Consider the following 13,917-nt stretch of genomic DNA (forward strand, 5'->3'; position numbering starts at 1 on the left):
CCACCTAAATATTACATTGACAATCTCTAAATACATAATGCTAGTTTACTTACCAGTGAATAACCTTCCTCATCTGATTCTGGCTGAGATAAATCAGATTCACTTCTTGACTTCATCAGTCTGTAGTTTGAGTTTGCATGGATTGAGCGACTTTCTGCAGTAAGACTTTCACTCCTGCTTGAGGTGCACACACATTTGTGCACATGCGTGCACACACACACAGAGAAAGAAAATACTGGTATTAGGCAAAAGTAAGAGTTGCTAGTCAAATTTAGCAGGTACCACAGTTTTATTTGGGAGCAGACTACCACAGAACATCACAAGACCACACCAAAGAGGAAACAAGTGGTCTGATGGCTTCAATTATGCTTAAAAAGGGTATTAGTAAACTCTGTTACTTCTTAACACCCTTATTGGTCAACTGAACAAATGGCAACCTCAAATGACTGATCATTCAAGTACCTTGGTAAGTATTACATATATACAATATACAGAAACACTTCTGAGCTGAGAGGACAAGAAAACAGAGACAGAGTAAGTGGGTGAAAAAGCACTGAACTTATTAAAAACCCACCCATAAAATGCATCCTAAAGTTGATATGCTGGAGATGAAAGCCACTTTGACAACGACAGAGGCAGCCACCCATGCTTTAGGGACTAGATTTCCAAAAAGAGGCAAAAAGAATAAAACGGTACTGAATATATATAATCTCCCTCTGAACTCCCCGTCAATATCTTCATTTAAAGTATCAGAACAGAGTTTCTGTATGCTAGAAGCTTAAGTAGACTCAGGAGTTCACTAGTAGCATCAGCTACACAATTCCTGTGTTATGTTCCAATACACACACACACAAAGATGTCTAGAATAAAAGTTTAAAAGGGTCAAGTTTAGAATAAAACTGTGTTACCAAGATTATCTCAGGTTATGAAAATTAAAACACATTATGAAGTACTTACACTGTTTAAATTATACACTTCTCCAATTCAATGAGCTGTCTGGCTTTAATTTGTTATTCTCCTATACCTAACAGTGTCTTACATATGTCAATATGTTAGAAATATTTTTAAAAATCAATTATGAATGACGCTTTTTTCATAATAGTCTTTGAAACTTTTGCTTTTAAACATGTCCTACAAATTTTTTTTGGACACTACTAATAGGACATTGATAAAGTTCAAGATAATACAAGTATGGTAATAATAAAATCCAAACACATGAACAAATTTTAGGAAAAAAACAATTTTTCCAATTACCTCAGATTATCTGTATAACTGATGGTCTGGACTTCATTACTATTTATCACTAAACCCAACTTTGAAAAGTAAATACAGTCCACACAGAATAAAACTCTTCTTGAGGTTTAGTTAATGTGGACAAAGAATATTGAGAAAAATCACTATTCTCAACAAAAACATAACATTGCTCTAGGCAAAAAACTTCTTTTAAAAAAAGTTCGAAGAAGCCTCAGAGAAAAACTGAGGTTATTTAATCAATTATAAAGGAAGCAGAGAAGAGTTAACTATTCTAAGCAGTCAGCAAACCCCACCTTGTCATGAGTCCGATCCCCTCAGAAGTAGCAGAGGGAGGTTGCTGTAACTGTCCATCCTCCCTTCGTTTCTGGAGCTCCTCGATAACAGGGCTTACTCCCAAGATCAACAAGGCACATCTGTGGATCACAGAGTTGCATGCAGCAGTATACACATCTTGACCTTCTGTCAGATCAGTGCTGATTCTTCGTTCCTGCTGAGACTGAGGAGGTGGATCATCAAGTCTAGTCCCTGTCCCAGTGTTCATCCTATCTCGATCCCGACTGCGAGCTACTTCACGGGCTGATAGGAAACATTGAAATATTTCTGTAACACGCAACACAAAAAGAAAATCTTAACTTCTAGACAAAACTACATAGAATCAAACATTCATCTACATCTTGGGCCAAAAACTGCCCCACTACAAAGAACAACAAAGATTTTTCCAACAATAAAACAACAGATTAGTAATACAAAGCTAAAAAAGAAGTCACACAAACAGGCTGAACAAAGCATTTATACAATGTTAATATTAAAATGAAGAGGACAATGCTATTTGACAGAACACTAAACACTCTTTCAGTGTCTTACTGCAACCCAACTCCTGTTCAGATAGCAAAGAAAGAGATTATTTCATGTTTGCCTTTTAGAAGATGCATACAAGGTAATGCTTCTGTAAATCTGTATTCCAGACACCATAATATCTGTAATTCAATACTGAAACAGTTTCAGGCTTTTATTTGTTTTGGCCAGTACAATGAAGATCCTATCAAAATTCTTAGCCTTCATGTTACTTAATTTGTCTTAAGTACCAGATTCTTCTAAAGAAGCTGTGCGAGAGACCACATCACCTCTGTCCAAAGACCTAAAGCTCTTGACTTAATCGTTTTAAAACTCAGTTCCCCTTTGGAAAGGCAAAGGTAATCCAAACACTTCCTTCAATGATGTTAATAGAGGCAGCAAGACATCAAAGACACAAACTGAACTCTGCATGTCAGGATCAACATCTCTTAAGATCTTCAATAAGAGTCATCATATTCCTACTTATTTGTGCACGTAACACTACTGTCTGTCTGCATATTTCTGGATACATTTCCTTTACTGTATCCAGAAACCCTGTCCAGGTAGAATTTGAGAACACTAAGCATTTGCCCACGATAACTGCGTATCAAGCAGCAAAAGCATATTGCATCTACTAAAGAGGTAACACATGTACACCTTCTAGAACCATAAATCATCTTGTGATTGTGCACTTTAACTCCGTAATACACTTTCAGCCAGGGATCAGTTAGGAAAGCCAAAGCCCTGATAGAACTAAATCTGTCCAGGGACGTCAAAGGCAACAAGAAAAGCTTCTGTAGGTATGTCAGTGATAAAAGGAAGACTAGGGAAAATGGGGGTCCTCTCCGGAAGGAAACAGGGGCCTGGTTACCTGGGACATGCAGAAGGGTGAGGTACTCAATGACTGTTTTGCCTCAGTCTTCCCTGGCAAGTGCTCCAGCCACGCTGCCCAGGATGCAGAAGGCAACGACAAGGGACTGGGAGAATGAAGAACTGCCCGTCATAGTGGAAGATCAGGTTCGAGACCATCTAGTGAACCTGAAGGTACGCAAGTCCACGAGACCTGATGAGGTGCATCTGCGGGTCCTGAGGGAACTGGCGGATGAAGTAGCTAAGCCACTATCCATCATATTTGAGAAGTCGTGGCAGTCCGGGGAAGTTCCCACCGACTGGAAAAGGGCAAACATAACACCCATTTTTAAAAAGTGGGGAAAAGGAAGACCTGGGGAACTACAGGCCAGTCAGTCTCACCTCTGTGCCTGGCAAGATCAAGGAGCGGATCCTCCTGGAAACTCTGCTGAGACACATGGAAAACAAGGAGATGATTGGCAAGAGCCTACATGGCTTCACTAAGGGCGAATCCTGCCTGACAAATCTGGTGGCCTTCTATGACGGGGTTACGGCATTGGTGGATTAGGGAAGAGCAACTGATGTCATCTACCTGGACTTGTGCAAAGCATTTGACACTGTCCCGCACAACATCTTGTCTCTAAATTGGAGAGACATGGATTGGACAGATGGACCGCTCGGTGGATAAGGAATTGTCTGGATGGTCGCACTCAAAGAGTTGCGATCAACAGCTGGATGTCCGAGCGGACACCAGTGATAAGTGGCGTTCCTCAGGGGTCCATATTGGGACCGGCGCTGTTTAACATCTTTGTCGGCGACAGGGACAGTGGGATTGAGCGCACCCTCGGCAAGTTTGCCGATGACACCAAGCTGTGTGGTGCGGTCGACACGCTGGAAGGAAGGGATGCCATCCAGAGGGACCTCGACAGGCTTGAGAGGTGGGCCCGTGTGAACCTCCTGAAGTTCAACAAGGCCAACTGCAAGGTCCTGCACATGGGTTGGGGCAACCCCAAGCATTTAAAGCACCCCAGAGGAGGACTTGGGGGTGTTTGCTGAGGAGAAGCTCAACATGACCCAGCAATGTGTGCTTGCAGCCCAGAAAGCCAACCTTATCCTGGGCTGCATCAAAAGCAGCATGACCAGCAGGCCGAAGGAGGTGATTCTGCCCCTCTACTGCACTCTCATGAGACTCCACCTGGAGTACTGAATATACAGCTCTGGGGCCCCCAACATAAGAAGGACATGGACCTGTTGGAGCAAGTCCAGAGGAGGGCTGGAGTACCTCTCCTATGAAGAGAGGCTGAGAGAGTTGGGGTTGTTCAGCCTGGAGAAGAGAAGGCTCCGGGGAGACCTTACAGCAGCCTTCCAGTACCTAAAGAGGGCCTACAAGAAATCTGGAGAGGGACTTTTGACAAGGGCATGTAGTGATAGGACATGGGGTAATGGCTTTAAAGTGAAAGAGGGTAGATGTAGATTAGATGTAAGGAAGAAGTTCTTCACTGTGATGGTGGTGAGGCACTGGAACAGGTTGTCCAGAGAGGTTGTGGCTGCCCTATCCCTGGAAGTGTTTGAGGCCAGGCTGGATGGGACTTGAGCAGCCTGGTCTAGTGGAAGGTGTCCCTGCCCATGGCAGGGGGCTTGGAACTAGATGATCTTTAAGGTCCCTTCCAACCTAAACCATTCTGTGATTCTATTACTCTTCAAAGCTTATTACATATAAGATTAACACATACAAACACAGCAAAAATTCTATATAGAAATACTGATGAAAACTCAGAGATCTACTGGATAGAAGTTTAGAGAAAGCAATATGAAACCTATTAGTCTTGTAGACAGTGCATATAAGAACTATTGGTACAGGTCATATACCCTGAGAATTGCCCAGAAAGGCAGTCTACTTGCCTAGTATTCACGTTCCCTTGTATCAAAAGGCATTTCTGACCCAATAAAAGCACTACACCATTTTATAAAAATAAACTTCTCACAATGTTTGTGCAGACAAATCTTTCACAATCTTTTAAATAATGTTTTCATTTTACCTTGGAGAGAAAAATATACTTTCCTTCCAAAGCATACTACATTATTGACACACATAACTAGTACTTACTACCAGCTGTCATAACTTCATGTTCTCTTTCCTCTTCTTCATCTTCTTGTTCTGGATGTCCTTCTTCTCTGTCGCGTTCTGCCTGCTCCTCCATTTCTGCTTCTTCATCAATTGTACGAGTAAAAGAATGTTCTTGAGTATCAATATCAGCAGATTCTTGGTTATCTAACATCTTGATATAAAAAAAAAAATATACAGTGAAATTAATTCTCACCAAAACAAAAGATGAACAGAAAAGGACATAGGTATTTAATAAGGTTTTTTTCCTATCAAAAAGATACTTTCGATATTGTGTGAAATAAACAACAGACAGCTGTTTACATTCAAGGCTTTAAATACATAAGTTAGAAAATTTAATTTTCCTTTAATAACTGTTCCTCAGATTATTTTCAGAAAAATGTCTCCTTGTAATGCTTAGACTCTATTGTCAAACTTGGACTCTTCAGCATCAAAGCCTTTAGCAACCGTGTGCTGTTGTCTCATAAAATCTTCTCCCTTTTTAAAGGGCATGAATATGATAAAACTTACTTCGATGGACAAGATTTTGTTACTTAAAGCGATACCAAATATGTTCTCATTTTTATTCTTAAAAATCCTGAATTTGCAGTTCTTTTCCTCCCTTTTATTTCAACGAAATTAAACAGATGCATACCCTAAGATCAAAGATTAGCATATGAGGTGCACAAGAAGAATAATATTCTTAGGATTTGAATTTAAAATATCTTTTTGATTGAGTGGATATATTTGGGTTGATGCTTTCCTTCAATTTGAGGATATAAGTGCTGACCAGCAAAATACTGACTACCTAATAGACAATTTTCCAATGCAGGAAACAGCTTCAGACTGAAGCCTTGAAGAAGGCAAAGCTTTACATATAAATCACAGTTAGATTAGAGGTTTTAGAATACTTCAGAAGGTAACTAATTGTACAAATCTTGGGACATATCCCACCAGCATAATTCATCTGCCCTCTCCTGGCAGTTTTCCTTTCCAGAAAAACATAAGATCTTGGTAGCAGCAGATCATGGTCACCATTTTTCTGGCGCCTCTTATTTGTTCTCATCATTCTACCAGTAAGTCTGTGTATACTGTGCAAATGCAAACTAGCTGTTTTTTCCCAATAGTATTAAATCTGAGATCTCCCTAAAGCAACAAATCTACTGCATAGATTTAGATTTGCTGTACTGCATCCACCCAATAAGCTTGAGGATTTCCAGCAGTAATGGAACTTACTGCACACAGAGTACTTGACTGTGAGCATACACAACAGCTACAACATGAACATGAAGCAACAGATTTATTACATGTGTACAAAACAACCACCCTGTGTATGCTTTGTAAACCAGAGAACCATGAATCAATGTATGTATACTGTCCTGTGTACACACACTACATCCAATGCTTTCAGAAGTGCTGAATCTCTTGCAGATATTAGACCCCTACCACGAGAAAGGAAGAGGCAAAGGCACGTATCCCCTTGATATTAATTAAAAGGAGGACAGAGACCTACACAATTTTAAAAAGCATGACTAGTGCTTTACAATATTACTAAAAAGCCTCATAATCCTGATGTCACATGAAAATTTCTTTGATTAAAAATATCCCCCCTGTAGATTGTAAACAGCAACTAAAAATTCTATTGGATAAACCCTCATCCTACTTTAAGGACAACCTTGTAATGCCTAAAGTCCCCAGCCCTGAGTAACTCAATGAATACTTCCATCATCAATTCTGACCTAGCTTAATAAAATGATTCAGAATTTGCCATCATGCTAGTTTCAGGCCCAGTCATATCATGTCTAACATTCATGTAGGGCTGACAAGGACAAGTAGCCTTAAGGTAATGTTAGGACTAAGAGAAGAATTTGGCCGGGGAGGAAGGAGAAAGGGGTAAGGCAGGGAAGGGGAAGAGAGAGGTGCAGAAAGGGACAGAGATTAGAGGCCCAGATAACCCAGCTGGATTCAGGGATGGCAGCCAGACTAAGCTGTGGCCCGATCAACACAGCTAAGCAATCTACATCTAAGTTGTAGGCTTCTATGGTACAGCATGCTATGTTTACAGGTAAAACTAGGCTTCAGGACGTGCTCGAGTCAAATATTGTCAGTCAATGTTTGTTTCAGCTGATTTAATATCACATGTACTACAGATTAATGGACGACTAATTATACATTGTCCACTTGCATTTAGAAACTCCTGAAAGTTTTTCAACAAGGTAGAACAAAAATGCCAGCAACATATATGAAACTAACATAATGTAATATTTTCTTAATACACAGTAAAGCCTGAAGAACTGAAAAAAGATTTACAGTCTCACCCATCTGTCTCTCGATGATGATCTAGCCTGAATAAGTTCCATGTTCTTGCAGGCAAGTAAGCGACTCCGTACTTTATATACACAACGGTACACTTCTGCCAAGGCTTTGCCAGGCTGGTACCTACAAAAAAGAGACCCAAACCAGAAAAAACATCATACAAACTTTCTTGAAAAAATTGAACTTTTAAAAGCAGGTTTAAGTTACTTGCCTGCTCTCACCACAAGCTTGGCTAAGTAAACTTGTATGTTTCAGAAGCGCTGCAAGAACAAATCTGGACACAGTATCTAGGAGTGATTCATTACTTAAAGTTGCAGTATCCCAATCTGAAAATAGAAAGGGTTCATCAAAACTGGCTATGGTTTCCAACAAGCAAATATATTTTCAATGACATTAAAAAAATCTTTACCCATTTAAGTCTTTCAATTTAGAAGTAGTTTTAATGCTTAAGAAATAAGTTTAACATCAATAACACATAAGTACACTGCTTCAGACAAATGTGTTTTGGTCTGCTTAAGGCACTTAAGTCTAACAGCCAGCCAAGGGTATGCACACAAAGTGCCACCAGAGACTCAAAGAGCTGAACTTAGGGTGCAACCTCTCTTTAAAGCAGGGATACTGAACTGGAACTCTTCTCTTTACCAAGCCACTGATTTACATGGAACTTCTTTAGAAACACACCACATTTGAGGCTTTCTGCTCTTTTACACGTGGTTGAAACCACAGTCAAGAATTACTTTGCAGACTCACTTATGATGAAAAAGCCTTATCTCCAGTAGGAAAGCCAACTATTAACATAAGCACAAGCTTAAGCACAAGCTTCACTGCCAATATTAACAAGAGACATTTCCAGGTCTCAAAATTAAAGTTCGACCAGTATATTCAGAAACCGACCTTTTCATTTAAAAATAGTTTTTCCCTACTTTAAAAAGAACCATTACAAAGGTAATACTGTTCTAGTATAAAAATACCAAACTGCTAAGCAAACCTCCACAAGGCACTGTAATTTTTCATGAGGGTGGGGGGCGGAAATTACTTTCCCACTTCCTTACAAATATCTTCATAATATCTTTTTCAATTAAAGATTATCTATGAATCCTTGCAAACTGCTTTAGAAATCACAAAAACTTACCTGGCCACATACAGTTTAGTCTAACATACCTGCTCGTTAGCAAGTTCTATTACTTTCCATTTGATGCTATGCTAACCATCACCATACAACTTTCAGTCACCTTGTATTGTGAACTGAGCAGAACCACATCGACTTCTAAAACACCCAATTCCATAACCAAAATAATACAAATTAGCCTGTTCATCTCAGATTTTGCAAACAGACAACCAGCATTTTTTACTGGAATTCCTACTTCTGTGGAATTCTGCAACAGAATTCTCTCTGTTGCTCTCAACAGGCACACAATGCCATTTGCTGTCTTCTTGGTCTGGCCTAGCTTTGCCAGAGCTACAGAAAACTATCTCTGGATTCAGCAGAGAGTTACAGTACAACTGCAATGCTTAGTGGATCTTATTAAAAGGAGACCTGGAAAGCTTGCTTGAGCAGGAACCCAGATTTTAGATAATAAGTATGAAGAATCATTAATAGTCTAAGACCAGCCTCCCAGAGACTTGAAAAACAAAAGATGACTTACCCCTTCATGCCATTCCTAACATATTTTGCAAGTTACTTTGCCTTCCCCCATCTCCTCCCCATCAATTTTTCTTTTTAATTCCAAGTTTCACCCTGTTCTACTAGGAAAACAGAAACACCAACAACTGAGTAAGCAAACAAGAGTCTCTTTTTTCTAGTTTGGAGGGAAAAAGAACATTGAACTACATGTTTGTCAATCACTGGAGTCAATGTCAAAAATAAATAACAGAAAAAGCAAAAGAAAGATTGTGGAACATGACAATAAATTAAGTTTATCATGTTGCAGAATTAAAAGTCGTTGCCAAAGAAAATACAGGATTCTGCTAGGTGTGTAGTTGGAGCATGTAATATGCTTTTAACACACACACACGCACACATATGTATTTTCAACATCTTACCTTTACTAACAGCATAGTCTTGCATACTGATCCAAAGGCTCCTTGCTGGCTCTTTTGTACAACCCAAGGCCAAATCAACATAGACTGTAATCTCAGGTCTCAGCTTATAATCAAATGGCTTCTGTTCCTCATTTCCAGATAGGGCCACTTCTAATAAGGAGCTCATGCATTTGTCTAACAGAAGGGAAATACCTAAGAAATTAAACTCTGAAAATTTTGAGGATTACATGCATCAATCTAAAAGTGTATAAAACAGCTTTCACTCTCCACTTCATTTAAAAAAAGAAATTAAGACATCTCATTGTTCAACTACAAACTCACGTTAGGTAAGGAAAAAAGTCACTTAGAGTTACAATTTACATAAAACCTATGAAGATTTAGAAGCATTATCCAACTCCGCTTCAATAGCGTAATTCTGTATCATTAATTCTACCTGAACTATATAGCCATACGCTTGCAATTATTGTATGGACTCATTTCAAATTATTATGTCTTGTAAGTAGGTCTTGAAGTCATCTACTCGGCATCAGAAGAAGAAGGAGATATCAACTAAGAGCAACAGGCCACAGAGAAGCAGAAGCAGGTGCATTATTCGGATAGGAAGGGATGACTTGAAATACTAATGCAGAGTCCTGTTAGCACTTCTGGTAGATTAGAAGGATTGAAGTTTGTTGTTAATAGTATTATTTCTAATTAATAAAAATTCCACTTTGTAAGTAGAATACAATTTAAGATAATCTTTTTCAATAATTAACAGTGGAGCCCCTGGTGTGTCTGTTAAATGCCCAGCATCTAAGAGTAAAACACTTAAAATTAACTCAGTGAAGCCTGTGTTGCTTCTTTCACTAAGAAACTGCATGGGTTTTTTCTTCCACATGCATTTCCAAGACCCTTTGTGAACTGCAGCATATACTTAAATACCCGTTTTCCAACTTTTTGTATTACTAGATAAATAGACGAGAATGCTGAAAGACAAACCCTAAGTACACAGACTTATTCAAACATCATCAGATATTTCAAAACTGAACACAAATATTTACAATAACAATTAGACACTTGCATTTAACAACTTACCTAAATGAGGAATATCCATTTCCACTCCGTCACTGAAAAGTGGAGTTTTCAACCAATAGGCTGTATCTTGTTCCTCAGGGGACACTGGAGGTCCCTGAAGCATGCCACCAAGACACCGCCCAATAAGCAAAGCTACAGTTCTCTCTAGATCAACAAGCCATACCCAAGACTGGGCAGGCTGTGGTAAGGGCACTCCAGCAGGATCAATTAATTCAGGTCCACCTAAAAGTATTAGCAATGAATAGTCAAATTAGTCACTGTTGCCCAGATGTTAAAAACAATTCCAAAATTAGTAAAATTAATGGCAGATCTTGTTAATATTTCCCAGTTAATAGCAGATTTGCCCCTCAGACAACAACCTTTAAACTGAAGAAACAGCAGTTAGGACAAAGAGATCGCTTAACATTACAACTTCAGCAGCAGCAGAGGCCATCACCATTCATGGTACAACTGTTCATATTCAATGAAGTAAAGGCTGTTTTAGACTACGCCCAAGCACCTATTTTGTCCAATACATATTTCTTTGTGTTCTGATAAACATGTATAGATAACAGCACTCAATTAAAGCAGAAAATTTTGCCAAAAACATTAATGAAAAATCCAATGAATGGCAAATAAGTATAGCACCTCCAATCAAAAATTTCAGTCACTTTACCTCTTTCTTTATATTTCTATTTCATTGGCACCAGAAATGTCTGGTGGCACATGTTCAGGAAGTTAGCAAGTAATTCATGATTTTAAGTTAAAATTCTATTACACTACAAAATGGAAAGCAAAAGTAAAATTTGGAAATGAAAATAAATAGATCACGACAAAATTATCTATTAGCTGCGTCAGGGGAAGTTCAGACTAGACATTATGAAAAGATTCTTCACTGAGAGGGCGGTCGGTCACTGGATCAGAGTCCCTCAGGAAGTGGTCACGGTACCAAGCCTGTCAGAGTTCAAGAGCTTCTGGGCAACGCTCTTAGTCATATGGTTTAGTTTTATGTAGTACTGCAAGGAGCTGGACTCAACTATCTTTATGGGTCCTTTCCAACTTGAGATATTCCATGATTCTAAAATCAGCTTTTCTTTTACAAGTAAAGAATGGTATTTTCATGTATTACAAACTTAGTATTTTCAGTTCAATATATATATTTCCCATACTGCTCTTGGATTCCCACTCAAGTCAATATACATTCTGGGTTGACAGAATAAAGAAGTTTGCCTGCAGCTCAAAATATTTCATGGCAAGGGATGTTAACACATTTAGGAATTTGAAAAAGGAGACGTAGCAAGATGCCTAGCTTAAAAAAAACAAAGCCATCTTAAAGGGGAAAGTTAAATTTCCACTTCAAAAAGGTGACATGCCACTCTTTATTTTTCATATTAAAAGTGTGTTAGCTATTACACTTACCATGAAGTGGCCACTGTAATTCCTGATCTTCTAAAAGGGCTGCAGCAGGTAACAGTCTATTAAGGCGATCTAAAGGTGGCAACAGATCTAGCAGGTAACTCAACAAAGGCCGAGCTACTGATACTGGTAGTAACAATAATGAGTTGACAATCTGAGAGAGCATACTACCAGCAGCCGACACATAAATTACACCTACAGAGAAAAAAAAATAATTCTGAATTATAGTTATAGCTATACAATTATATTCCAAGCACATTTTAACAAGTCAGAAAGAGCTGCATAAAAATCGCTTAGCTGTCTCAAAATGTCTCAACTGTACATGTTGAATTGAGGGGCTTGTTTAGTAATTATTAATCTATTCCATATTTTACTTTCACACTTTTCATTAATATCAGAAAAAATGTACTTTTAAAGAGAGAAATCTAGAACTAACGAAACTGAAACAATAATGCAGAGAGACAATATCCTCTCTGTTCTGTATTTTTTCTGTATGCAAGATGTTCTATCAAAAACATGAACCATTTGCTACCCTTGGGTAGACACTTAATCTCCTCCTTTGGGGGAGGCTTGGGATGTCTACTTTATCAGATTGAGGGAAAATAAGGTATTTTATTATTCAAATCTAAGCAAATAAGAACTGCCCTGAGCTTACAGAGCCACCATTACTGATTTTTGCATGAATATTTACCTCTCAGTTTTTCCCCAACACTACCATTCCAAGAGCTTTCCTTAAGCAGTGTTGCAGAACGGGAATAGATATCTGTAGCATGAGGCAATAAAAGCTGAAGGTGTTTGTGAAGCAGTGCCACACTGCTGGAATTCTGGAAGGAAACAAACATACCTAAGAATAATTCTGTAACTGCATTTAAGGGGTTAATTATTAAAATCAGTTTAGCTTTCAAATATTCAGAAGATTTTCAACAGGGACCTTACAACATTCTGGTGTTTATGCATATTGAATTAATTTCCCCCCCCAAATGATAAAAATAAGGGCACACACCTCACTAACACTGTTGATGTGGCAATAAGCCAGCAACTGTTTCTGCAGTGAACATAAAAGCTCATGAAGATGAGCAGGTTGGCTGTTTTCTGATGATGATGTACCCAGTAAAAATTTATCACTGTTTTTTTCCAGTTCTCCAAAGGCTTGGTCCTATTAAGACAAAAAGGGGGGGAAAAAAAGAACAATTAATTCTGCCTTCAAATGCTATAATACTTTACTATAATCTTACAAAGAAGCTTTTTTTACTTCTACCATGTGCACCTGTAATTATCGAAGAAATCAGATAATGTCAAGTGGATTATGGGATAACCAAACTTGAAATTACAATCATTTAGAATATCACAGTAGTGATTGTGATAGCTGTCAGGTGAACTTTTCTATTCCAAAAAAGGGTATTTTCTGATGCAGAAATATTTTTTGTTCAACTCACCATGGATAACTGGATGAAAGAACTTATTTCCCACCCTGCTCCCAAATCACAGTATGTTAAAATAAGTAATAACCCTTTAGAATTTATTGTGGGCTGATACGTTTCAGGTTAGAATCCTTCCTTGCATTATCTAGGATGGCAACAAAAGGAGCAGAAGGTAGATGGCTGCTTGACTTCATTCTGAAATCTACTGAAAAAACTGAGCTAGTTTCAAGTAGAAAATTCAAAGCAGATAGCTCAATCTAAATGTCTGGTGGAGGTCTAGAGAAAAAGAATAAAAAACTAGCAACCCTCACCATCAGGAACTAGGGATACTATGCCAGACAAGTAAAAATCTCCAATTTCTTTTCACTGTTATATTTAACTGGCTAGTTAAATAAAAAGGGCGAGTCAGTTACTTGCTCTTACACTCCCCTAAACAATCTGTTTGACACACTATTATGTATAATAAGACAGCTGACCTGTACTTGCTGCACTATTATAAGGTAGTTACCCTAGCGAAGTTAATTAAACAGATTCACGTTTCTGGCATCTGCCTATCCTTCTCTGGTGGCTGAGATTATACTGACAAAAAGGGTTCCATACAATCTACTTGATGGGTTACATTCTATC

The 13,917-nt window shown here is 38.5% G+C and overlaps 1 protein-coding gene across 8 annotated transcripts in view; it reads right to left on the reverse strand.

Annotated features, from left to right (window-relative positions):
* Window positions 1-13,917, reverse strand: part of HERC1 (HECT and RLD domain containing E3 ubiquitin protein ligase family member 1) — a 111,402-nt gene that overhangs the window by 58,326 nt on the left and 39,159 nt on the right. For 5 of the 8 annotated variants that reach the window (XM_075045519.1, XM_075045522.1, XM_075045521.1 and 2 more), the window contains exons 15-24: window positions 12,873-13,025; window positions 12,561-12,693; window positions 11,873-12,064; window positions 10,475-10,696; window positions 9,401-9,592; window positions 7,569-7,683; window positions 7,360-7,480; window positions 5,045-5,216; window positions 1,548-1,854; window positions 54-174 (exon numbers count right to left, since the gene is read on the reverse strand). In XM_075045519.1, the coding sequence (XP_074901620.1) occupies window positions 54-174; window positions 1,548-1,854; window positions 5,045-5,216; window positions 7,360-7,480; window positions 7,569-7,683; window positions 9,401-9,592; window positions 10,475-10,696; window positions 11,873-12,064; window positions 12,561-12,693; window positions 12,873-13,025 (1,728 nt within the window). The remainder of the gene's footprint in view (window positions 1-53; window positions 175-1,547; window positions 1,855-5,044; window positions 5,217-7,359; window positions 7,481-7,568; window positions 7,684-9,400; window positions 9,593-10,474; window positions 10,697-11,872; window positions 12,065-12,560; window positions 12,694-12,872; window positions 13,026-13,917) is intronic. The other 3 variants (XM_075045525.1, XM_075045520.1, XM_075045523.1) reach the window with 2 other exon arrangements.

The sequence above is a fragment of the Buteo buteo genome, chromosome 13, assembly GCF_964188355.1.
Source record: "Buteo buteo chromosome 13, bButBut1.hap1.1, whole genome shotgun sequence".
NCBI lineage: Eukaryota > Metazoa > Chordata > Aves > Accipitriformes > Accipitridae > Buteo > Buteo buteo.